At 30.3% G+C, this 25,967-nt stretch overlaps 2 protein-coding genes across 2 annotated transcripts in view; both read right to left on the reverse strand.

The window, feature by feature from the left end:
- The window catches only part of LOC137393447 (formimidoyltransferase-cyclodeaminase-like), a 49,771-nt gene extending 36,991 nt beyond the window's left edge, over positions 1 to 12,780 (reverse strand). The window contains exons 1-2 of the mRNA XM_068080001.1: positions 12,643 to 12,780; positions 10,530 to 10,713 (exon numbers count right to left, since the gene is read on the reverse strand). Coding sequence (XP_067936102.1) covers positions 10,530 to 10,713; positions 12,643 to 12,696 — 238 coding nt within the window. The 5' untranslated portion in view covers positions 12,697 to 12,780. The remainder of the gene's footprint in view (positions 1 to 10,529; positions 10,714 to 12,642) is intronic.
- Positions 12,781 to 13,262: 482 nt separating this feature from the next.
- LOC137394834 (eukaryotic translation elongation factor 1 epsilon-1-like) lies at positions 13,263 to 18,120 on the reverse strand. The gene is made up of 5 exons (XM_068081605.1): positions 17,850 to 18,120; positions 17,284 to 17,356; positions 16,960 to 17,153; positions 14,621 to 14,680; positions 13,263 to 13,598 (listed from the first exon to the last, which is right to left on the reverse strand). Exons 1-5 carry the CDS (start codon positions 17,922 to 17,924, stop codon positions 13,533 to 13,535), a joined length of 468 nt encoding a protein of 155 aa, XP_067937706.1. The 5' UTR covers positions 17,925 to 18,120; the 3' UTR covers positions 13,263 to 13,532.
- Positions 18,121 to 25,967: the final 7,847 nt, after the last annotated feature.

A 25,967-nucleotide genomic window follows, 5' to 3' on the forward strand; every position in this document is an offset into this window, starting at 1 on the left:
TACAGTAGATACAGAATATGTGTTGAATATATTTATACAGTAGATAGAGAATATATGTTGAATATATTTATACAGTAGATATAGAATATGTGTTGAATATATTTATACAGTAGATAGAGAATATATGTTGAATATATTTATACAGTAGATAGAGAATATGTGTTGAATATATTTATACAGTAGATAGAGAATATATGTTGAATATATTTATATAGTAGATATAGAATATATGTTGAATATATTTATACAGTAGATACAGAATATGTGTTGAATATATTTATACAGTAGATAGAGAATATATGTTGAATATATTTATATAGTAGATATAGAATATGTGTTGAATATATTTATACAGTAGATAGAGAATATATGTTGAATATATTTATATAGTAGATAGAGAATATGTGTTGAATATATTTATACAGTAGATAGAGAATATGTGTTGAATATATTTATACAGTAGATATAGAATATATGTTGAATATATTTATACAGTAGATATAGAATATGTGTTGAATATATTTATACAGTAGATAGAGAATATATGTTGAATATATTTATACAGTAGATAGAGAATATGTGTTGAATATATTTATACAGTAGATAGAGAATATGTGTTGAATATATTTATACAGTAGATATAGAATATATGTTGAATATATTTATACAGTAGATAGAGAATATGTGTTGAATATATTTATACAGTAGATAGAGAATATATGTTGAATATATTTATACAGTAGATAGAGAATATGTGTTGAATATATTTATACAGTAGATAGAGAATATGTGTTGAATATATTTATACAGTAGATAGAGAATATGTGTTGAATATATTTATACAGTAGATAGAGAATATATGTTGAACATATTTATACAGTAGATAGAGAATATGTGTTGAATATATTTATACAGTAGATAGAGAATATGTGTTGAATATATTTATACAGTAGATAGAGAATATATGTTGAATATATTTATACAGTAGATAGAGAATATATGTTGAATATATTTATACAGTAGATAGAGAATATGTGTTGAATATATTTATACAGTAGATAGAGAATATATGTTGAATATATTTATAGAGTAGATAGAGAATATATGTTGAATATATTTATACAGTAGATAGAGAATATATGTTGAATATATTTATACAGTAGATAGAGAATATATGTTGAATATATTTATACAGTAGATAGAGAATATGTGTTGAATATATTTATACAGTAGATAGAGAATACGTGTTGAATATATTTATACAGTAGATAGAGAATATGTGTTGAATATATTTATACAGTAGATAGAGAATATATGTTGAATATATTTATACAGTAGATATAGAATATATGTTGAATATATTTATACAGTAGATACAGAATATATGTTGAATATATTTATACAGTAGATATAGAATATATGTTGAATATATTTATACAGTAGATATAGAATATGTGTTGAATATATTTATACAGTAGATACAGAATATATGTTGAATATATTTATACAGTAGATAGAGAATATGTGTTGAATATATTTATATAGTAGATATAGAATATGTGTTGAATATATTTATACAGTAGATAGAGAATATATGTTGAATATATTTATACAGTAGATAGAGAATATATGTTGAATATATTTATACAGTAGATAGAGAATATATGTTGAATATATTTATATAGTAGATATAGAATATGTGTTGAATATATTTATACAGTAGATAGAGAATATATGTTGAATATATTTATACAGTAGATAGAGAATATATGTTGAATATATTTATACAGTAGATAGAGAATATATGTTGAATATATTTATACAGTAGATAGAGAATATATGTTGAATATATTTATACAGTAGATAGAGAATATATGTTGAATATATTTATAGAGTAAATAGAGAATATATGTTGAATATATTTATGGAGTAAATAGAGAATATATGTTGAATATATTTATACAGTAGATAAAGAATATATGTTGAATAAATTATACAGTAGATAGAGAATATATGTTGAATAAATTTATACAGTAGATACAGAATATGTGTTGAATATATTTATACAGTAGATAGAGAATATATGTTGAATATATTTATACAGTAGATAGAGAATATATGTTGAATATATTTATACAGTAGATAGAGAATATATGTTGAATATATTTATACAGTAGATAGAGAATATATGTTGAATAAATTTATACAGTAGATACAGAATATGTGTTGAATATATTTATACAGTAGATAGAGAATATATATTGAATATATTTATACAGTAGATAGAGAATATATGTTGAATATATTTATACAGTAGATAGAGAATATGTGTTGAATATATTTATACAGTAGATAGAGAATGTGTTGAATATATTTATACAGTGGATAGAGAATATATGTTGAATATATTTATACAGTAGATAGAGAATATATGTTGAATATATTTATACAGTAGATAGAGAATATATGTTGAATATATTTATACAGTAGATAGAGAATATATGTTGAATATATTTATATAGTAGATATAGAATATATGTTGAATATATTTATACAGTAGATAGAGAATATATGTTGAATATATTTATACAGTAGATAGAGAATATATGTTGAATATATTTATACAGTAGATAGAGAATATATGTTGAATATATTTATATAGTAGATATAGAATATGTGTTGAATATATTTATAAAGTAGATAGAGAATATATGTTGAATATATTTATACAGTAGATATAGAATATATGTTGAATATATTTATACAGTAGATAGAGAATATATGTTGAATATATTTATACAGTAGATAGAGAATATATGTTGAATATATTTATACAGTAGATAGAGAATATATGTTGAATATATTTATATAGTAGATATAGAATATGTGTTGAATATATTTATACAGTAGATAGAGAATATATGTTGAATATATTTATACAGTAGATATAGAATATGTGTTGAATATATTTATACAGTAGATAGAGAATATATGTTGAATATATTTATACAGTAGATAGAGAATATGTGTTGAATATATTTATACAGTAGATAGAGAATATATGTTGAATATATTTATACAGTAGATAGAGAATATGTGTTGAATATATTTATACAGTAGATAGAGAATATATGTTGAATATATTTATATAGTAGATATAGAATATATGTTGAATATATTTATACAGTAGATACAGAATATGTGTTGAATATATTTATACAGTAGATAGAGAATATATGTTGAATATATTTATACAGTAGATATAGAATATGTGTTGAATATATTTATACAGTAGATAGAGAATATATGTTGAATATATTTATACAGTAGATAGAGAATATGTGTTGAATATATTTATACAGTAGATAGAGAATATATGTTGAATATATTTATATAGTAGATATAGAATATATGTTGAATATATTTATACAGTAGATACAGAATATGTGTTGAATATATTTATACAGTAGATAGAGAATATATGTTGAATATATTTATATAGTAGATATAGAATATGTGTTGAATATATTTATACAGTAGATAGAGAATATATGTTGAATATATTTATATAGTAGATAGAGAATATGTGTTGAATATATTTATACAGTAGATAGAGAATATGTGTTGAATATATTTATACAGTAGATATAGAATATATGTTGAATATATTTATACAGTAGATATAGAATATGTGTTGAATATATTTATACAGTAGATAGAGAATATATGTTGAATATATTTATACAGTAGATAGAGAATATGTGTTGAATATATTTATACAGTAGATAGAGAATATGTGTTGAATATATTTATACAGTAGATAGAGAATATATGTTGAATATATTTATATAGTAGATAGAGAATACGTGTTGAATATATTTATACAGTAGATAGAGAATATGTGTTGAATATATTTATACAGTAGATAGAGAATATATGTTGAATATATTTATATAGTAGATATAGAATATGTGTTGAATATATTTATACAGTAGATAGAGAATATATGTTGAATATATTTATACAGTAGATATAGAATATATGTTGAATATATTTATACAGTAGATAGAGAATATATGTTGAATATATTTATACAGTAGATAGAGAATATATGTTGAATATATTTATACAGTAGATATAGAATATGTGTTGAATATATTTATACAGTAGATAGAGAATATATGTTGAATATATTTATACAGTAGATAGAGAATATGTGTTGAATATATTTATACAGTAGATAGAGAATATATGTTGAATATATTTATACAGTAGATAGAGAATATGTGTTGAATATATTTATACAGTAGATAGAGAATATATGTTGAATATATTTATATAGTAGATATAGAATATATGTTGAATATATTTATACAGTAGATACAGAATATGTGTTGAATATATTTATACAGTAGATAGAGAATATATGTTGAATATATTTATACAGTAGATAGAGAATATGTGTTGAATATATTTATACAGTAGATATAGAATATATGTTGAATATATTTATACAGTAGATAGAGAATATATGTTGAATATATTTATATAGTAGATATAGAATATATGTTGAATATATTTATACAGTAGATAGAGAATATGTGTTGAATATATTTATACAGTAGATAGAGAATATATGTTGAATATATTTATATAGTAGATATAGAATATATGTTGAATATATTTATACAGTAGATACAGAATATGTGTTGAATATATTTATACAGTAGATATAGAATATGTGTTGAATATATTTATACAGTAGATAGAGAATATATGTTGAATATATTTATACAGTAGATACAGAATATGTGTTGAATATATTTATACAGTAGATAGAGAATATATGTTGAATATATTTATACAGTAGATAGAGAATATGTGTTGAATATATTTATACAGTAGATAGAGAATATATGTTGAATATATTTATATAGTAGATATAGAATATATGTTGAATATATTTATACAGTAGATACAGAATATGTGTTGAATATATTTATACAGTAGATATAGAATATGTGTTGAATATATTTATACAGTAGATAGAGAATATATGTTGAATATATTTATACAGTAGATAGAGAATATGTGTTGAATATATTTATACAGTAGATAGAGAATATATGTTGAATATATTTATATAGTAGATATAGAATATATGTTGAATATATTTATACAGTAGATACAGAATATGTGTTGAATATATTTATACAGTAGATAGAGAATATATGTTGAATATATTTATATAGTAGATATAGAATATGTGTTGAATATATTTATACAGTAGATAGAGAATATATGTTGAATATATTTATATAGTAGATAGAGAATATGTGTTGAATATATTTATACAGTAGATAGAGAATATGTGTTGAATATATTTATACAGTAGATATAGAATATATGTTGAATATATTTATACAGTAGATATAGAATATGTGTTGAATATATTTATACAGTAGATATAGAATATATGTTGAATATATTTATACAGTAGATAGAGAATATATGTTGAATATATTTATACAGTAGATAGAGAATATGTGTTGAATATATTTATACAGTAGATAGAGAATATATGTTGAATATATTTATACAGTAGATAGAGAATATGTGTTGAATATATTTATACAGTAGATAGAGAATATATGTTGAATATATTTATACAGTAGATAGAGAATATATGTTGAATATATTTATACAGTAGATAGAGAATATGTGTTGAATATATTTATACAGTAGATAGAGAATATATGTTGAGTATATTTATACAGTAGATAGAGAATATGTGTTGAATATATTTATACAGTAGATATAGAATATATGTTGAATATATTTATACAGTAGATAGAGAATATGTGTTGAATATATTTATACAGTAGATAGAGAATATATGTTGAATATATTTATACAGTAGATAGAGAATATGTGTTGAATATATTTATACAGTAGATAGAGAATATATGTTGAATATATTTATAGAGTAGATAGAGAATATATGTTGAATATATTTATACAGTAGATAGAGAATATATGTTGAATATATTTATACAGTAGATAGAGAATATATGTTGAATATATTTATACAGTAGATAGAGAATATATGTTGAATATATTTATACAGTAGATAGAGAATATGTGTTGAATATATTTATACAGTAGATAGAGAATATATGTTGAGTATATTTATACAGTAGATAGAGAATATGTGTTGAATATATTTATACAGTAGATAGAGAATATATGTTGAGTATATTTATACAGTAGATAGAGAATATGTGTTGAATATATTTATACAGTAGATATAGAATATATGTTGAATATATTTATACAGTAGATAGAGAATATGTGTTGAATATATTTATACAGTAGATAGAGAATATATGTTGAATATATTTATACAGTAGATAGAGAATATGTGTTGAATATATTTATACAGTAGATATAGAATATATGTTGAATATATTTATACAGTAGATAGAGAATATGTGTTGAATATATTTATACAGTAGATAGAGAATATATGTTGAATATATTTATACAGTAGATAGAGAATATGTGTTGAATATATTTATACAGTAGATAGAGAATATGTGTTGAATATATTTATACAGTAGATAGAGAATATGTGTTGAATATATTTATACAGTAGATAGAGAATATATGTTGAATATATTTATACAGTAGATAGAGAATATGTGTTGAATATATTTATACAGTAGATAGAGAATATGTGTTGAATATATTTATACAGTAGATAGAGAATATATGTTGAATATATTTATACAGTAGATAGAGAATATATGTTGAATATATTTATACAGTAGATAGAGAATATGTGTTGAATATATTTATACAGTAGATAGAGAATATATGTTGAATATATTTATAGAGTAGATAGAGAATATATGTTGAATATATTTATACAGTAGATAGAGAATATATGTTGAATATATTTATACAGTAGATAGAGAATATATGTTGAATATATTTATACAGTAGATAGAGAATATGTGTTGAATATATTTATACAGTAGATAGAGAATACGTGTTGAATATATTTATACAGTAGATAGAGAATATGTGTTGAATATATTTATACAGTAGATAGAGAATATATGTTGAATATATTTATACAGTAGATATAGAATATATGTTGAATATATTTATACAGTAGATACAGAATATATGTTGAATATATTTATACAGTAGATATAGAATATATGTTGAATATATTTATACAGTAGATATAGAATATGTGTTGAATATATTTATACAGTAGATACAGAATATATGTTGAATATATTTATACAGTAGATAGAGAATATGTGTTGAATATATTTATACAGTAGATAGAGAATATATGTTGAATATATTTATACAGTAGATATAGAATATATGTTGAATATATTTATACAGTAGATACAGAATATATGTTGAATATATTTATACAGTAGATATAGAATATATGTTGAATATATTTATACAGTAGATATAGAATATGTGTTGAATATATTTATACAGTAGATACAGAATATATGTTGAATATATTTATACAGTAGATATAGAATATGTGTTGAATATATTTATACAGTAGATACAGAATATATGTTGAATATATTTATACAGTAGATAGAGAATATATGTTGAATATATTTATACAGTAGATAGAGAATATATGTTGAATATATTTATACAGTAGATAGAGAATATATGTTGAATATATTTATACAGTAGATAGAGAATATATGTTGAATATATTTATACAGTAGATAGAGAATATGTGTTGAATATATTTATACAGTAGATAGAGAATATGTGTTGAATATATTTATACAGTAGATAGAGAATATGTGTTGAATATATTTATACAGTAGATATAGAATATATGTTGAATATATTTATACAGTAGATAGAGAATACGTGTTGAATATATTTATACAGTAGATATAGAATATATGTTGAATATATTTATACAGTAGATAGAGAATATATGTTGAATATATTTATACAGTAGATACAGAATATATGTTGAATATATTTATACAGTAGATAGAGAATATGTGTTGAGTATATTTATACAGTAGATAGAGAATATATGTTGAATATATTTATACAGTAGATATAGAATATATGTTGAATATATTTATACAGTAGATAGAGAATATGTGTTGAATATATTTATACAGTAGATAGAGAATATGTGTTGAATATATTTATACAGTAGATAGAGAATATGTGTTGAATATATTTATACAGTAGATATAGAATATATGTTGAATATAGTTATACAGTAGATAGAGAATATGTGTTGAATATATTTATACAGTAGATAGAGAATATGTGTTGAATATATTTATAGGCCTACAGTAGATAGAGAATATATGTTGAATATATTTATACAGTAGATAGAGAATATATGTTGAATATATTTATACAGTAGATAGAGAATATATGTTGAATATATTTATACAGTAGATAGAGAATACATGTTGAATATATTTATACAGTAGATAGAGAATATATGTTGAATATATTTATACAGTAGATAGAGAATATGTGTTGAATATATTTATACAGTAGATAGAGAATATATGTTGAATATATTTATAGAGTAGATAGAGAATATATGTTGAATATATTTATACAGTAGATAGAGAATATATGTTGAATATATTTATACAGTAGATAGAGAATATGTGTTGAATATATTTATAGGCCTACAGTAGATAGAGAATATATGTTGAATATATTTATCGGCCTACAGTAGATAGAGAATACATGTTGAATATATTTATACAGTAGATAGAGAATATATGTTGAATATATTTATACAGTAGATAGAGAATATGTGTTGAATATATTTATACAGTAGATAGAGAATATGTGTTGAATATATTTAATAGATATACTGCAGGTAACTACACATAGCCTTAATATAAATACTGCCTGCAATTTCACATAGCCTTCATATAATTACTGGAGGTAACTACCCATAGCCTTAAAGGTTGACTTGCAACAAAATTCACTTTACCCTTATTTGATATGAAAAGATTCACCATGTCTTACTCTGTTGTGTTGTGGGTGCAAAATATGTGAAAAGGTGATTACAAGCTCTTAAAAGCTAAAAAACGAACAGAAAATCGCAGCCACACGAGACCGCCGTAGTTTGGATTCCCTTTTCAAAACGGCTCAAATGTTATGTAGTTGTGAGAGATGGTTTCTGTTTACACTTTCTTGCAACCTTATTCGTCGAAATATTTTCACAAATATATTTCACGCATTCAATAAAACCATGTCTATTGTTCTTACGCGTCTGTTCTATCGTCCTTGTAATGCTGTCCCTTTTAGCAGTGATAACTTATAACTTACCCTAAAAAGTTATTTAATTTTTTAACCTTACCTCGAAGGAGTACATATCATTGTCTGATAATCATTACGAGCCTGTTGGTCAACTGTGATAATCGAAAAGTGCTGCAAAAATTATTTGCGAAGTGTTGGGTCACATGATCAGACTATGAGTTGACGATCAGATCAAGCCGAAACAAAACTGTAAAGTAGCGAGCATTTATATTTGATGTGGGGTCTTCGGTAAAACCCGAAGTGTTTGACATAAACTAGTGCTACGATAAGTTTTATATTGAGCTTTTTATTGGCTTTTCAATTCACGTGAGAACATCACGTGACAAGACAATAACCAAACTATAATGACTACGTCAGAGAAATAAACAGATTCCAATCTACGGCGGCTTTTCGTTTTTGAGCTTTTAAGAGCGTGTAATCACATTTCCACATATTTGGCACCTACATTACAACACAACAGAGTAAGCCATGGTGAATCTTTTGATACCAAATAACTGTAATGTGAATTTTGTTGCAAGTCAACCTTTAAGATAAATACTGTAACTACACACAGCTTTAAGATAAATGCATTACATAATACCAGGTGAAACACAAAATTGATAAATAATAGACATATGATTAGGTTTAGAAGATAGCGATTGTCCAAATTAAACTATGTGATGCTTAAAATACATTAGTTTACATTATACATATATTTATCATTGTTATAGTTTTATATTTCGCTTCTAACTTTCATGAGCTCCTTTATGTTCTTTGTCATACGTTGGAAATGAGTTTAATGTGAAGTCTGAGTTAAGCATCTGCTAAAATGTTATATTCCATGTTGAAAAATCTGTATGCTTGGGTAACTGTCATTGAAGGTTTGGCTGTACAAGTACACATAACAATATACAGGTATAGCCTACACAGCAATGTAACAAATTCATACGTATCAAAAAGCAATACCACTGACAATTCATGTTATACATGTAAATTACCTACTAGTGATGGGTATCTCTACCTGTATGCCCTCTCATATCTATTAGTTATGGGTATATCTACCTGTACGTCCTCTCATATCTATTAGTTATGGGTATCTCTACCGGTATGTCCTCTCATCTATTAGTTATAGGGTATCTCTACCTGTATGCCCTCTCATATCTATTAGTTATGGGTAGTTTTACCTGTATGCCCTCTCATATCTATCAATTGAGAAGCAGCCAGAGCTCCAGCAAGAGCACCTTTGACGACATCTTCAGGGGATCCAACAAATGTGTAGACAGTGCGATTAGTAGAGACACCAGGATCAACATCGAGGAGAGTGCACCCTGGAGTGTTTCCGATTGCATTAGCTATCCCTTCAATAGCCTGAACAGATAGGTATACCAACTCATTCATCTGATGTCTGATGTAGTCCATTCACTAAACCCTAAGAACCTTTACACGGAATCGTGAAGGTAATAAGTTGCTTTGGCCGCTCTATGTTATCATAGATGATATTTATTTTTTACGATTCTCTCAAACAACCTTCAAATTTGTGATCCTTGAATGCCAACAATTGGGCATAACTGTTTCCTTAGACATTATTATGACTTGCTAAATATCCTTGAATTGACAAAATGTATGCCACCTATAGTCATGTTATGTAGCTGTTTAGTCACATCTTAGGCAATGAGTAAAGACAGTCTTTGGAATGTTAATCTCATAGTTAGGTTGTGCAACCTGTGCTGATCATTGTACCAGGACTTCTGCATTTCACCACATCACCACATCATAAGCTGAGAGAGCACTGCCATGGGCAAAGATACATTTTCTGAATCCCTAGCTCGAAGCGCCTCACTTCACTTTGAATTGAGAAGAGTAGAGCTAGTTATCTTCTAGTTTGTATTCATAACTATGAGATTATTTAAAAAATCACCGGTATCATAGCATGTCTTCCTCGTATACTGTTATTGGACTCATAAAGAAGCATGCATGCAAAACCAAATTCGCTTGCAAACTTGTATATCATTCTTTGGCAATCTTGATAAACTTTTTTACACAAAGGATCATTTTCAATTTGTGATATATTTTGTCTTTTGATAGTCTCAGATGGCTTAGGCCCTACAGAAAACTAACACAAAGTATATCATCCACTTCTAAATCTTACTGTGATTGAAGATCTCAACTTTTCTGTTCTTCCACACATCTATCGCTCTAACATCCTGAGTCTAAGAATAACCACTACCCGATCTTTAGTGAGTAATTGGTCTGGGAATGAGATTAGTTCAGGCAATACCTGACAGCTCTTAAAGTTGTGGAGCAATTGGCCAGAGTGAATGTGAACAGAAAATTTATACAGAAGCTATTGCTTTTTCATAATTTCAATGCCTTAGAATTGTGGTTTAGAATTTCTAGATTTGAATCTTACCTTTTCTACTGAACATCACAAAATAGGTCCAAGTTATTTCTGTTTGCAGCTATCCCCTTTCGATGCATTAGTAGTTAACTTTGTACATTTAAGGAGCAATTGTACTATGTTTACAGTGTATGGTTCCCGTAAGGCTGTTCGCAGGATGAATTTCCTGTTTCCATTTTAGAACATCACAACAGGAGTGTAAGAATATTAGTTGGTTTGTCATTACAATGCTTGAACTTTTCAAGTCATGTCAGGCTTACTTTGCAACTGCTTGTAAAAAATACTGCAAGCCTGCAGCGCAAACACTTTCTAGTTTTGTAATCCATGAGCCCTTTCACTATTTTTATACACGTATGCATTACAACAAACATTTTCGAGAGTGTTTGAATTAAACCTACAAACTAGCTTTCTACCACTTTTGTAGCAGCGAGGGCCCTTATCCTACAATATGTCAGCAAAGCTCGTTTTGTGCTGCAATGAACAACTTTCATCATTTTGATGTCTGAAAGCTACTCAGTCTTCTTGCTTGGCATTTATTCACCGCAACTATTTTATCTTAGATGCACTGTGTCCTCTTATACACAGTATGTAAACAGTACAAGCTTAAGCTATTCAGCGATAGAACAATTCTCCACCCAAATGATGCCTAACAGTTCCAAAAAGTGAAACAGCATTACCCGACAGCGGTCTATATATAAAGGTGTTAATACAATTTGAATGATTAACTAATGCGACAATCATCAAAAGACAGTTATGTTTTTAGGCTGAACACTCAACGTTCGCAGCAAAGTATTAAAATTTTTACCCCAGAGACTGATAGGCAAATAAATGACCAAAAGACAAATTAATTAGGCCTACAAAAGACTATCCTCACGTTATTATAGTGCACAGCTCCTTACCTCTTTAGATCGACCTTCCGAAAAGTTAGGAACACATTCGACTATTTTAGGCATTGTTGTAAACACCTCTAGCTTTTATAACTGAGGATATAAGGAAATTACAAAATTTTAATAAGAGATTTCCTGCGACCGGTCTTTGTTTTCATCTGTAACCATGATTTCCCGCGTAACCCCAATTCCTGCACATCATCGGAAAATTCAGTAAGAATGTGAGAACGTGCTCTCCACATTCATGACTCTTAGTAACGTTGTTACAGCGAGTCACTATTTATCATCGAATCGTGATTTAGTGGAGTTATCTTTTCACAACTCAACAGTGAAGGCAACTACAGTATATTATATGGTTTTCATTAATAATTGCCCTCTGCCATTCACGCAAATAGCAGCACAAACATTTTTTGATAAAATTAATAAAAAAGTTGTTTCAAACAGAAACTAAAATCTGACCCAACTTTTTACAATAATGTTAGACGATATAATCAGAAATCGTAAGCAGTATCATATGTATTTTGCTATTCCTGTGTGCATGATATTACTGAATAAAAAATGTTTGGACTAATTCTAGGTATTTACAACCTTCAACCTGACAGGCCTTTTACATTTTTTGTATATCTGAACTATGAGATGTCTAGAAGTTTATTGATACATTTCTATGAAGTAATTTTCATTTTATAATTTTTTATATTATGACAATGCAAAAAATATCAAGTGGTGTGCAGAAATCTGCTGATGGCTTATAAAGCTTCAACAAGCAAAACCATTGCTAAATATTTCATAGACGTCGGTACGAGATCAACTAGGTTGGCATGGTAGCTTTCTTCTTAATGCATCTCTGTGATTTCTAGATTCATGATTGGACATTGCCTGTTGCACATCAGTTCCTCCAACACTCAATGGTATAGCAAGGTCTTGCTTTTTGTGGAACCAGGAAGAGATAACTTCAACTGATAGCTGACCTACATATTGGAACAGGATGGGTTAGTTACTGTTATAATCAGGTATTGCAGGCTTGAATGCATACACAAGTTAGATTGATTGCCTGAAATGATTAATAGCATCTTAAAATGAACAATTTCTGTAGACTAAATCAACCCTAAACCAAGTGATGCTATTAATGCGTCAGCTAAGCTAGCGCAATCCTTGGCACTGCAGCATGTTTCCTACTTTTACTGATATGTAGTTTCATATGTTGTATAACTTTTTAATGGCATTAGAATAATCAACAAAATGATGTTTGTCATTACATGCCAAAAGAAAGTAAGAAAAAATAAAGTGACACAATTATTGAGGGAGCTGAACAAAAGTGTTTTAAAGTTGGTAATCAAATAGTATTGCGGAGGAGTCGGGATAGTGAACTGAAGATTGTAGTGAAAGAAAGTTCATAAACTGAAACATACGACGGTGGACGTAGTATGTTGGTGTCACAAAATAAAAACCGATGCTTGTCATATGGGGGGGGGAAAGATAAATATAAATACATGTACATGTGTTCTGGGCATAATTTATGCAAGATTTCGATACCTGTAACACAAATGCGGAAACGAACATGTTTGGGATGAGGTAATATGTTTAAAAATTTTGTGAGGTGATTAGTGGAAGTATAGTAAGCTGTAATACATAATTAGAACTTTATATACAGGCAGCCCAACAAGAGCAGCCACTATTAGAGGTGACACGAGTAACAATGGCAGTGCTGCTTCTGTACTATGCTTATTGTTCAACCTCAGTTGCCAGCCGCAATCTCTCCAAGGAGGCTATTTAAAAAGTGAATATTTTACATCGTGAAACAATTTTTTCATTCCAAATAATTTAAACAACTTGAATTTGTTTTAGGACAATAAAATATTGTGTTTTACTGTAATAAAAACCATACTAAATCAATATGCTACATAAAACGCAGCCAGTATTGTGGTAGCTCCAACGAAGACATTCTCTGATAACAAAAATAGCCTGAAAGAAGATATGCTCACACGGTTACCTGAGCAAGCCATCGACTGATATTCATGAAGGACTCTCTCTCATTGAACGCCAGACTTGCCTAAACAAGAGAAAATAGAAACCCTTAAATGCAAATGTCAGTCAATCTTTCAATTTCCATATGGTTACGACAACAGGTTAATTTTACTGTATTTATCACAGGGCTCTCTGTGAACAGTATATCTACAATACAAAGAAAATAGAAACAGGCCTCGTCCGATTGTATCAGCCGGTTCAGTTCAACCAAACAAGAGTAGGCAACACCATAATCTAGATCACATTTCTTTGATTTCTATGAAACAGGAAATTGTTCAAAGTTCACAAAAACAAGTTGATGGTTCAAATAGCAAAACTGTCTAAAAATCCCGGCACCCAATGTGACAATATGATTGGATGAGAGAGAGGATGCCTCTAAAAATAACAACTATCCAACTGTTGGAGTGAAGTCCATGGAGTAAGCTACCCGCTATGAGTTATGCTTAGTTGGGAGCTTCAACCCTTATATTCTCCAGTCATTTATATAGAATTGTTTTCTCTTAAAATAGTACGCATGCAACATGCTACACTACTCTGGGTGATTAGCGTATGGCAGGTGAATATTTGTATGACTTTAATAACAGCTATATATACATTTTCTAAAGAGTACAATTTGATGAGCTTTTAATCATAAAATAATTATAACTTATCATCATACACAATTAACAAAGAAGGTTCACACAGTCAAACCTCAACATACAAAGTTAATCCATTCCGATAATCTGCTTCTTGTGTCAAAACTGTCTTATGATAGAGCATATATATTATCTTAAGGCTAGATTGTATTTTGTTTAATTCATTCCAGAGATAAACAATAACAATAAATGCTGCTATAAAACTATGTAAAAAATTAATTAAAAAGCTAAATTATATGTAAAAGATCAATCAGTAAAATAATAGGTGCAAAATGCTTTTTAATGTCATTTTACAGACTTATGATTATATATTAATAGAGTGAATGAAAGAAATATGCGGTGTAACTTACAGTGGTGGGAAAAACAAACGGACCAGCCCATAAAACTTTATAACTGCTACTGTTTAGCACTCGAGGTGATTAAATTCCTTATTAAACTATTGTTGCTGAGCAGAACCCGATACAGAGTATACATCAAAAGAAAGATTAAAATAAGTTGAACTTAATAAAATTAATTTTAACTTAAAACAACAATGCTAGACGAGTTTTAGAGAGAGTGAAATACGGCAATTATTGTTAACATTTTCACTAAAGTTGAACCTGTATTTTATTTGCATTCAAACTTGAAGCAGTGATGCTACCCGGATCAAAAACGTTGTGTAAAACAATCCTCATGTTATTATGTTTTGCTGAATAGAAAACTTTGTCTTTGAAGTGGCTAAAAATTCTTGATTTTCAGTTTTGTGCTAGCAAGCAGCACAGGTTTGCACTTTCAGTAATACACTACTTCAATTGTGCTTTTAATAACATACCTGAATAGAGGAGACTCAGTGCTTCATTTTGATATATAATAAGTGCAACTTCAAAAAATTGGCTAGTAACTACGACACCATATTTATTAAAATTGGTCAAAATTAAAGGGCGGCCCGTTTATTTTTCACACCACTGTATCTATATATATATAAATCTCAAAGTTTGTGAGTGTGTGATTTGGTCTGTCCAGCTATGGCTATTAAAATATTGAAATGAAGAACCAGTATCGCAGATGATTTGATCTCAGAACCTCATGTTCTTCAGCGATATGCTAATCTATTAGACTACGCGAGATTGATGGATTCATCGAGGATATACATGTCGCCCAAATGTATGTCGCAATGTGGGTGAAAATACCACTGCTCTGGGTTACGGTGTAATGTCATTTTAGGCTTGCTCTCACAGCTCTTATTAGTAAGTTTAGCAATACGAATACTAGCTTGCTCAAATGAGCCATTGACGATGTGCCAGGCTAATGACAGGCCACTGCATTACCTGCTATTGTTTTTTAAGCTGTCATTTTTAATACCCGCGCAACCGCCGGGAATACCGCTAGTAGCTGTATATCGCTTAAAAAAATTTGATATATTATTGATCAATTTTACATCTTATTTTCAATCTCTACCATACTTTCGACTTTTACTAAGAAATTCACGAGGGTTACAGAAACTTTGGACATCTTATAGTAGAAATGACTTACTATGCAGATACATATATTTGCTCGTATTTCAACTTGATCATCAAAAAACGAAATGTAAATGTGATCATAAGTCGAAGTTTGACTGTATTTTGATGACATAATCACTCACAAATATACATATTTCAACCTAACAACGAATGGTTTGAAAACTACTTACCAAGCAGGGTGCCACAGAGAACGCCCACAAGACATCCACTAAAGTGAGCTTGTTAGAGGCTAAAAAAGTTCTACTAGAGAGTGATTGATTAAGGTTAGTAAGGATTACTGCTGATGACTGAGGAGCAATCCTGGAACACAGCCTTAGTTCCAGCCACTGCCGCTGTAATGCTAATTCCACAGCACTTCTACACGCTACAACAACAAAACTGAAGCTATGAATTCTTACCTATAAAGCATTACACTAAATAGCTACTATGTAGAATTGAATGTATAAAAACATATAATCAAACCAGGTGACCAAACTGCATTGCTCAACCCTTACTGTGAATGTCTGGGTGTTGCAAGAGTTTCTTCAACTCCACAGTGTAACCATCCGAAGGAGCAGTTTCAGCTGCCTGCCAACAGAAACAGACCAGTTGCATAGAATTATTATGACAAGTATAAACTCCATGACCATTATAAATATAGAGTTCAAATTGCTGAGCGATGAGAGCTGCCATGATTCTAGATTACAAAATCACTTTGTAATTAAGAAAGTTGTCAAGTCACAGCAAAAATGGTGATAGGTATGATTCTAAGCAAACTCTGTGCCACATTATATATAATCGATGCAAAAATCACTTGTTTAGAGAACTTGCTGAGAGGTAAACACTTAACAGAAACTACGAAAAGTTAGAGAGGTACCCTTGCATGTCACAAACACTTGGAATTAATTTATATTCTTGTGTCATGAAAATAATTAGAAAAATCTAAACAGAAATACTCTCTGATCCCCAGCCAGATGCTTATATGATAACACAGCCATAAAGTAGTTAATTCCTCCGGCCTGTACAAATGCTAATAGCAAATCCATAAGTTACTTTAAAATAGGTATTGCATGAGTACTACCAGAATTGGCTGCTGCAGATTCAGTTGAGACGCCATGTCGAGTAAAAGCTTGTTGAGCACGCAATGCTCCTCCATCCTTTCTGAAACACGATGCAAAGCTCTTTTCAAATCTAACAGCAAAATTACAACAAATTATTTACTAAATTTTACTTGAATGTGCAATAGCTGTGTTAGAGATAAAAATGACAAATTTGGTTATGTTATAAACTTTGATTTATGCTAGACTGATGTCATTAGCATAGATGCTACTTGAACCAGTTTATGGCATGGAAAAGACTGAAATTTTAATAAATTAATTTAAAAAAAAATTGATTGGTGATTTACCGCCCTAACTTCATATTGAACAACAATTTATTTCATCAGATCGTGTTCAAAAGTTTGTATAATCATATATACTTATGAGTGATTGCAAATTTGTTGTTTTTCAAGTTTACTTTTAGGAAACTTTTCAACAGCAACTCATTTAGATTTGTTTATAAATATTGCAGTGTAACAGATCTATCAATTTTAAATTTGCTTTAGCAAACTGTTAAAATGTACTAAAGTTACACTATAATCAACTTTTCAAAATGACGAGACAATAGTGCATTATTGTAACTGCACAGTTTTATCTGCAGCAAGTATCATTTTAATAGAAGTATGTAGATTTGGAGTACTCATGACTAAAATCTACGATTTTCAGCATATACAAAACAGCGTTAGTTTTAGTTGCGAAGATTGCAGCCTTATAATAAATATCTTTCAACAATGCTTTAGCACACATTTGTTATCATTAAAGAGTCCCCTACTGCGGAAGTTTTTGTAAAACATACGTCAACAACCAAAATCTTTAGCAATAATATAAAAAAGTATATAAAGATATTAGAATGGGACAAGATTGTTATTGTTAGCATATTTCAGGATGGATAACAAAAATGCGACTGTGTTACCGGAAATGGCGCAAAAAGATTTTGATTTGGAACTGCTATAGTAGAATTTAGTTTGTGTTCTAATAAATCTATGATAGACCATAAAAGTGTTTGAAAAATCTTACTTGTTTAGAAAGTGTTTGGAAAGAAGTGTTTAGAAAAAATGCTCTATAGATCGTAATCCCGATTTTGGAAGACACCATAACAGATTATTACAAGTAGACGCCGCTATTGGCCTCAGGTAGATCTAGTCGAAAAATACTGATCGATAGAAGGCACGTTAATCAATTTTGAATGTAGCATTTAATATGCTGATCTGTTGAAAGCACAATTGCATGTTAAAATGTTGTTGCGACATAAACATTGGTATTTTGTGTAAGTGAAAATATTTTTACTGATCAAACTAGAACTGGCGCAGTAATAACGACATCTTCACGTTAATCACAGTCGCTCCCTGGGGGGGGGGCTTCAGAGTGATATGTCTACTGAGGCTTGTGTCTTTGGTTAGATTGCCAATTCTGTTATAAGGTTTGGGAGGTGACAAAATAGTTTGTACAGGCGAAGTTACAGACACGCTAGAAGGGTTTGTGACGAAGGTATTAAGTCTGTGCTCAATAATAACAACACTATGAAATGGTCTGAGACTAATGGTGTAGAAAGCACGCCCAAAGCAATCAGTGTTTACATCAACTCTATCAACTATCATCAGCTATATCAACCCCACGAAAACCTTTATTGACTAGCAACATACACTATAGCTCTCTTATTTACATATCAAATTATGTTAGTGTTGATAATTTGTAGTAAATCAGCAGTATGCTCAGATTGTTGTATAGTATAGAAGTATTAGCAAAAGCAGATAGTGTAATGGAGAAACGACTTAGAAACACCGGAGAAATGCAGTATTACAATGAACATGACACCTAATACATTAGAAGACCAGCAATAAAGACAGTCATCATATATTCATCTACAAGCAGCTTAGAAACCTCCTGTGGAAACAGCTCATGAAAAGAAAGACATCAATTGACATGCCAGCAAACCATTAAAAGATATCATACCTGTACCAGACACGACCAAAACAGTTGGAGTTAGTCATCATTTCCAATCATTACACTCCCATGACGTACTTAAGACAAGTTCACTCAATTTCTAACCGTCTGCAACATAAACAACAGAACTTGACCGCCCAAACACCTTCTCACAGACTAACAAAAACATTTATAAAAGACAACAGCTCCAACGACTCAGCATCTGTCTATCTACCAGATCGAGCCATCTATCTCTCCTCAAGGACCTGCTGAGGCTCTCTCTGCCTGCTGAGGGGCGTTCCTCTGCCTCTGGAGCCTATCCTTTTCCTACTTATGGAGCCTTCTTCGCCATCATCAACTGATCCTTTTCTACTTTCCTATCTCAACTACCGAGCCTCTATATATAAGGACTGCTATGACTCTCATCTGACTGTCGAAATTCGCAGCCGTATGGACCGAGCAAGCAAAAATGGATGGCCGTTCGAGTAAGAGTGTAACTTTTATTAGCTATTTTAACCATTTATCATTAAGATTATTGTTTAGAATTTTGTTAGTTGTGTATGCTAATTGTTGGACTTACAGAATAAAGAATTAACTTTTACTGGTAAATATCAGCATTTCTTACAACAGCTTAACGCCTTCACTTGTACCTGAACCAGTAATAATAAATTTAGTTCCCACATGACAAAGCAAACGTACACAAACCGGACCTTAGTCAAAATAGAACGAAATGACAAAGCAAATTCAACACTGATGTTGTGTGTGGATTGGTATTAGTTATGCATAACACAATTTCTACACCTCCACCCATGACAAGATATTTTGGTCTACTCTTCACTGCTCTCTTCTTTTGGACACACTGAAGTATTAACAAATAGTGCTCCTGATAAATTAAAGACATTAGCCAGCGTTTAACAGTATGTATTGCATTGCAATTGAGCTTCGTAGCAGTGTGTTAGACGTGTTGTGTTAGAGGTGTTGTGTTAGAGGTGTTGTGTTAGAGGTGTTGTGTTAGAGGTGTTGTGTTAGAAGTGTTATATATGCGGTTAGTGCGCAATCTTTGACATGAGTTCTCTGACAGTTCGTGGAAGGCAGCTGTTATGGTACACCGATTTGTTTGCGTATATTGTTGGAGGTTCTCCTTTTGTTATGGCTCGAGTACACGCCATATCTATTATGTTAGTTTGCATGATACTTTAGCAGTAGTACACGTTTCGTTACATCTCACAAATATCATTTAGGTAGCACGGAATTGGTTATACACATAATTAACTTACACTTATATGCTTTAATACAACAAAGCTTGCTGCCTTTAATTTTTGCTTGGTACATGGATTCTCTACTCCTAAGAGTTACAAGTTTGCAGTTCAACTCTCACAATTTAACTCATTCAAACGACAATCATTCTATTTGTAGGGACTTGAAATCTTTTGGTAAAGTTGAGGTATTATAAAATGAACGACAGTTGTGTCTCACCACCAACGGCTCAGTCGAGTCCGCCCAGTTTTGACTCTGCTGCTGGTAGTCTCACTAGAATTACCCAAATCGGTAATGATTCGTGCAACTCTGTTCCCTCCCTTATCAGAGACAACTTTATTTTGACATACACAGACCAAGTCACCACCCTTCCAATTACAGGTTAGGTTACTGAGACATCAGCGTAACGACTCTTTTGTGTACAGGATAAACTACATTGTATCGTTGTAATATAAAGCGATTTCGTCATTTGTAATCATGTTGTGTGGATTTTGCACATTCAGCAGTAAGTATTAATACCCATAATTCCTGGTGCAGCTGTTGACATGTTTTAGTAAAGTACTAATTTATTTGAAGCATCATCCTAGCTGTTCATCCAGCAATAGCATCATAATACTAGAAGCAGCATTCTTTCTATTTTGTGTGCTTTTATTCAGGATATTTTGAAAGAGGTTTTAGCTAAATTTTTAAATTCAATTATCTCAAGCAATAGCTGTAGTTCATGTACGGAGTAAAGATGATTCATTTTTTAAATTATATTTTATTCTGATTGTTCTCAAGGTATTTAAACAATTTTTTGATAGATCTGAAAAGAGATGCTAAGGTTTTTTGGTCCTTTCCAAAGAAGATTAATTGTTACATTAAAACTTGTTTTTTTGCAAATGCTCATTTGATCTCTTTTCATTTGACCTAAATATTTTTTATCAGTTTTGTCTCTATGTTAATGTTTCCACCAGAAAATAAGAGACGTGTGTTTTAGTTTCTTGTAGCAGTCGTTATTATTTGTACAATTCGGTCTTATATTGCATGGCTATCTATGCAATAATCACTTAAGTATTTGTTACAGCATTGTGTTCACAACGGCTTCTGATGTCAGTCATTTGTTCTCTAGTTCTAAATATTTAAAAAAAATTATTCTTTAAACATAAATTTGATATAGCACTGGGTGACTGGCCCAAACCCACCTATCTGCCAGTGCCAGATGTTTATCGCGCAGCCCGAAGGGGAAGGTTGTACACTGCTTCAGAGTTCAATTCATACATCCAGAAGCTAAAAAAGCAGTCCAAAGGTAATATAGCTCAGAAACTCTTATACAACAAAAACATATTGACACTTATAAAGTTCACTGCCTTTTATTCTGAACGCATTTATGAACAAACTATTACCTTCGGGTATACTGGTTCCCATCGGCTTATGAGCTCATTCATGACAGTCTTCTAAGTTAATTTAGTTGTAAGTCGATGCTAGGTAAAATTATTATAAGCAGTAAGAACTATGAAAGTATATGAGTAGGTCTCACCTCACCAAACAGCTATATTCACAGCCTAAAATTTGAACGCGGCATTGTATTTTGCTCTTTTCGATGGCAAGTGTTACACACAAAATGTGCTTTCTGATGCGGTACTTATTTACTGTAGAAATACTGTAAAACCTCTATTTGTACGCAATGGTGCTCTATTCTTCAACCCTTCCTCCAAAGTGTTGCTTTATTAAAGGGGATTTTCAAATAGAAGATGGCGCTGTATTTTTCCAATAGGTCATCAGAATTTTAGGAAAATAAATTTGACCATTTTTCATGCGAAGCTTTTCCACCTATTTTTAGCACTCTCCTTCGGGCGGAGTGACGTTAACATTTGTGGATGCAAGAAATTTGCTAACTTAACTTTAGCTTGGCGTAGATCTTTAAATTTATATGCATTGGGAAGCTGAGTAATATCCCTATCAGTGGGTATGTATAATATATATTGCTTGCAATTAACCTACAATGATCTTTTGGCCTGCGTTGCAATTTGTTGGAGTTTTAAATTTTTTATTTCATTTTGATTTTTAAAACATATTTTTATTTTGTTACTATTTAGCGATGGTGCATGAAAGTTTATTGCACTCATCGATATGTTTGCTACAGTTTGCAGCATGAACTGACTTTTCCTGGGCAATAAAAAAGGGGTTGTGAGTTTGAGGAGTTTGAGGTAACTGATATGGTAGAATTTACTTGTGTTCCAAAGCCGAAATTACTCAAATTAGCCAATTCGCGTTATTTAGGCTTTAGAATGCAAGTAAATTCTACCATATCAGTTACGAAGCTATATATAACAGCAATGATGCTATCAAATATTAGATGCATTGTATGCATCCGATAATAATATCAAATGCTAGATTTCAATTGCTATAGCTGGATAGACAAACAAAAAACTTGGAGATATATATATATATATACACCCGAGGACACTTATGTATTCGCCTCATCTAACTTTCGCGTTTTCGCGGAGTCATCCTTTCGCGAAAATTTCATGCGCGAAACTAAACTATCATAACGAACGAGCGAAAACGCAAAATTAAATAGCTTTGTTCATTGATAGTCAGGCCTATATTCACTGGTTGCAAGTTGGGGCGGCTAATGTTAGGCGACTAGTTATGAACACCTAGGGGTGTGGAGGGGGCGGTGTAAGCCCCCAACAGGTTTCTCTCATGTAGGGCCTGAGCCGGGCCTCTCAAGTAAAGTTTTAAAAAATTTTATCGGAGAGTATCAACATTTTTCTATTTTTTGAGATTTGTTTTGTTTTAGGTGATGTGACTGACGAGACGTTTTTAAATTAAAATAGCCAAAACTTGATCGCAGTTAAAACGCCCAGAAAAAAAACTTTTGCGGATTTCATTAGTTCATTCGGAGGTTTTTACGCTTTCATTGGGACAAGGTCAAGCGGGTGTTTGGTAAAACTTGATCTTTTGCAAACCTTTATAAAAGTCGTTAATAAGAATATTTTGCCGCTGATGATAATAATAATGATGCCTATGAACTACTAAAAGTTGATGTTTGTCTCTATGGCTTGGAATGAAGTGATATTCTACAGCGATAAAAACAGGGTCCATGGCCGTTGGGCAAATAACTTTTCAAATAAATGATGTTGAGGTCGAGTTATATGAAGCAATTTATCATTGCGTTGGAACTGACCAAACAAATCCGCTCGAGTTAACCTTGTGTTTGAGATGAAATGTTACATTTTATCCGAGCGCGAGTTATCCGAGTTTGACTGTACTGAGCCGTGAAAAATTCCCAAAAATACGGGCCTGTAATGATAGTCCAAAAAACAAATGGCAGCAAGTGATCAAATTGCATTATCGACCTTGCCCACACCATTTTACGTGCGGTTCACAATTACAAACTAGTCCAAATTGAATTTTTTTTTTATTGGTGAACTGAACCCGAGGAATTTAATTATGTTTGTTCCACTGCATTTATTTTCACATCACCATATTTTCGCACTCATCAGAGCTGCGAAATTAAGTTGCTGCAAAATTTTACTCTGTATGCTACTCACGAAACTAAATACTAGCGAAGTATAATTGTCCTAGGGTATATAGATGGATAGCCTAAATAGAAAAGATGTGCAGGAAAATCTGACAGTAGTAGAGCACAAATTTGCAAGATAGCTTGTGGCAGACTACTACAACGCATCCCGCACAATTCCATTTTAATACAAATATTTTGTGTAAATGTAACCCTAGCACCATTTACAAGATTAGCTGTACAGTCACGTTATTACTATACAACATGATACAGTAAGTAACATCAGGTCTACCATGATTCCACTGAAACTCAAAGGATTGCAATAGCCATATTGTGATGTTCTCTAGATTCATGGTGCACATTTTTGTTGAGCAGAAGAATTTGAGCGACGACCTGAGAGCCCAGTTGCAAATAACCAAATGGGCGAACAGCGCCGATGCTTTGAGCTACAAGCCGACTTTTACCCCCTTTGTGTGCTTCCTGAGGATTATACGGAGCGTTATTATGGTGAATATACTATACTGTTTATATGTCATGAATTATGTGATAATTCCTGAGGATTATACGAAGCGTTATTATGTTGAATATACTATACTGTTTATATGTCATGAATTATGGGATAATCCCTTAGGATTATACGGAGTGTTATTATGGTGAATATACTATACTGTTTATTTTTCATGAATTATGTGATAATTTCTGAGGATTATACGGAGCGTTATTATGGTGACTATACTATACTGTTTATATGTCATGAATTATGTGATAATTTAGGTCTTCAGTGTTAGTGAAAGTTTTACATAACTGTAAAACCTCTAATTGAACACCCTGGCGCTCTATTTTTCAATCCTTCCTTTATAGTGTGGTCAATTGGAGGCGGCGGTCAAATAGAGGCTGGCGGTGTATTTTTCAAATAGCTCATCAGAATTCTCATAAGATAAATTTAGCACTATTACGGGTGAAGCGAATGTTGCCTATATTTTGCACTCTTTTTGGTGGAGCGATATTAAACCTTTTACATGCAATAAATCTGCTAACTTACCTTCAGCTTGTCAAAGATCTCTTAATAAATATGCATCAAGAAACTGAGAAATATCTCTACCAGTTGATATCTATTGCTTGGAATTGACCTGTGATGATATAGCCTGTGTCCTGCTTTGCAATTTGTTGGCATTTTTAATTTTAATTTCATTTTAAATTTGAAGACATTTTTATTTTATATCTATATCTAACAATTTTGGATAAAAGCTCATTGTATTCATCAATATGGTTGCTACAGTTTGCAGCCCAAATTAGCTTTTTATGTGCAATAAAAGTGAAGTTATGAGCATCGATCTATTGTAAGCCATGTTGAGATAGTTGCAAGGCTGCTATTAAAAAACTTTTGCACATTTATAAGTTATACAATGATAAT

The sequence above is a fragment of the Watersipora subatra genome, chromosome 4 (genome assembly GCF_963576615.1).
Source record: "Watersipora subatra chromosome 4, tzWatSuba1.1, whole genome shotgun sequence".
Lineage (NCBI taxonomy): Eukaryota > Metazoa > Bryozoa > Gymnolaemata > Cheilostomatida > Watersiporidae > Watersipora > Watersipora subatra.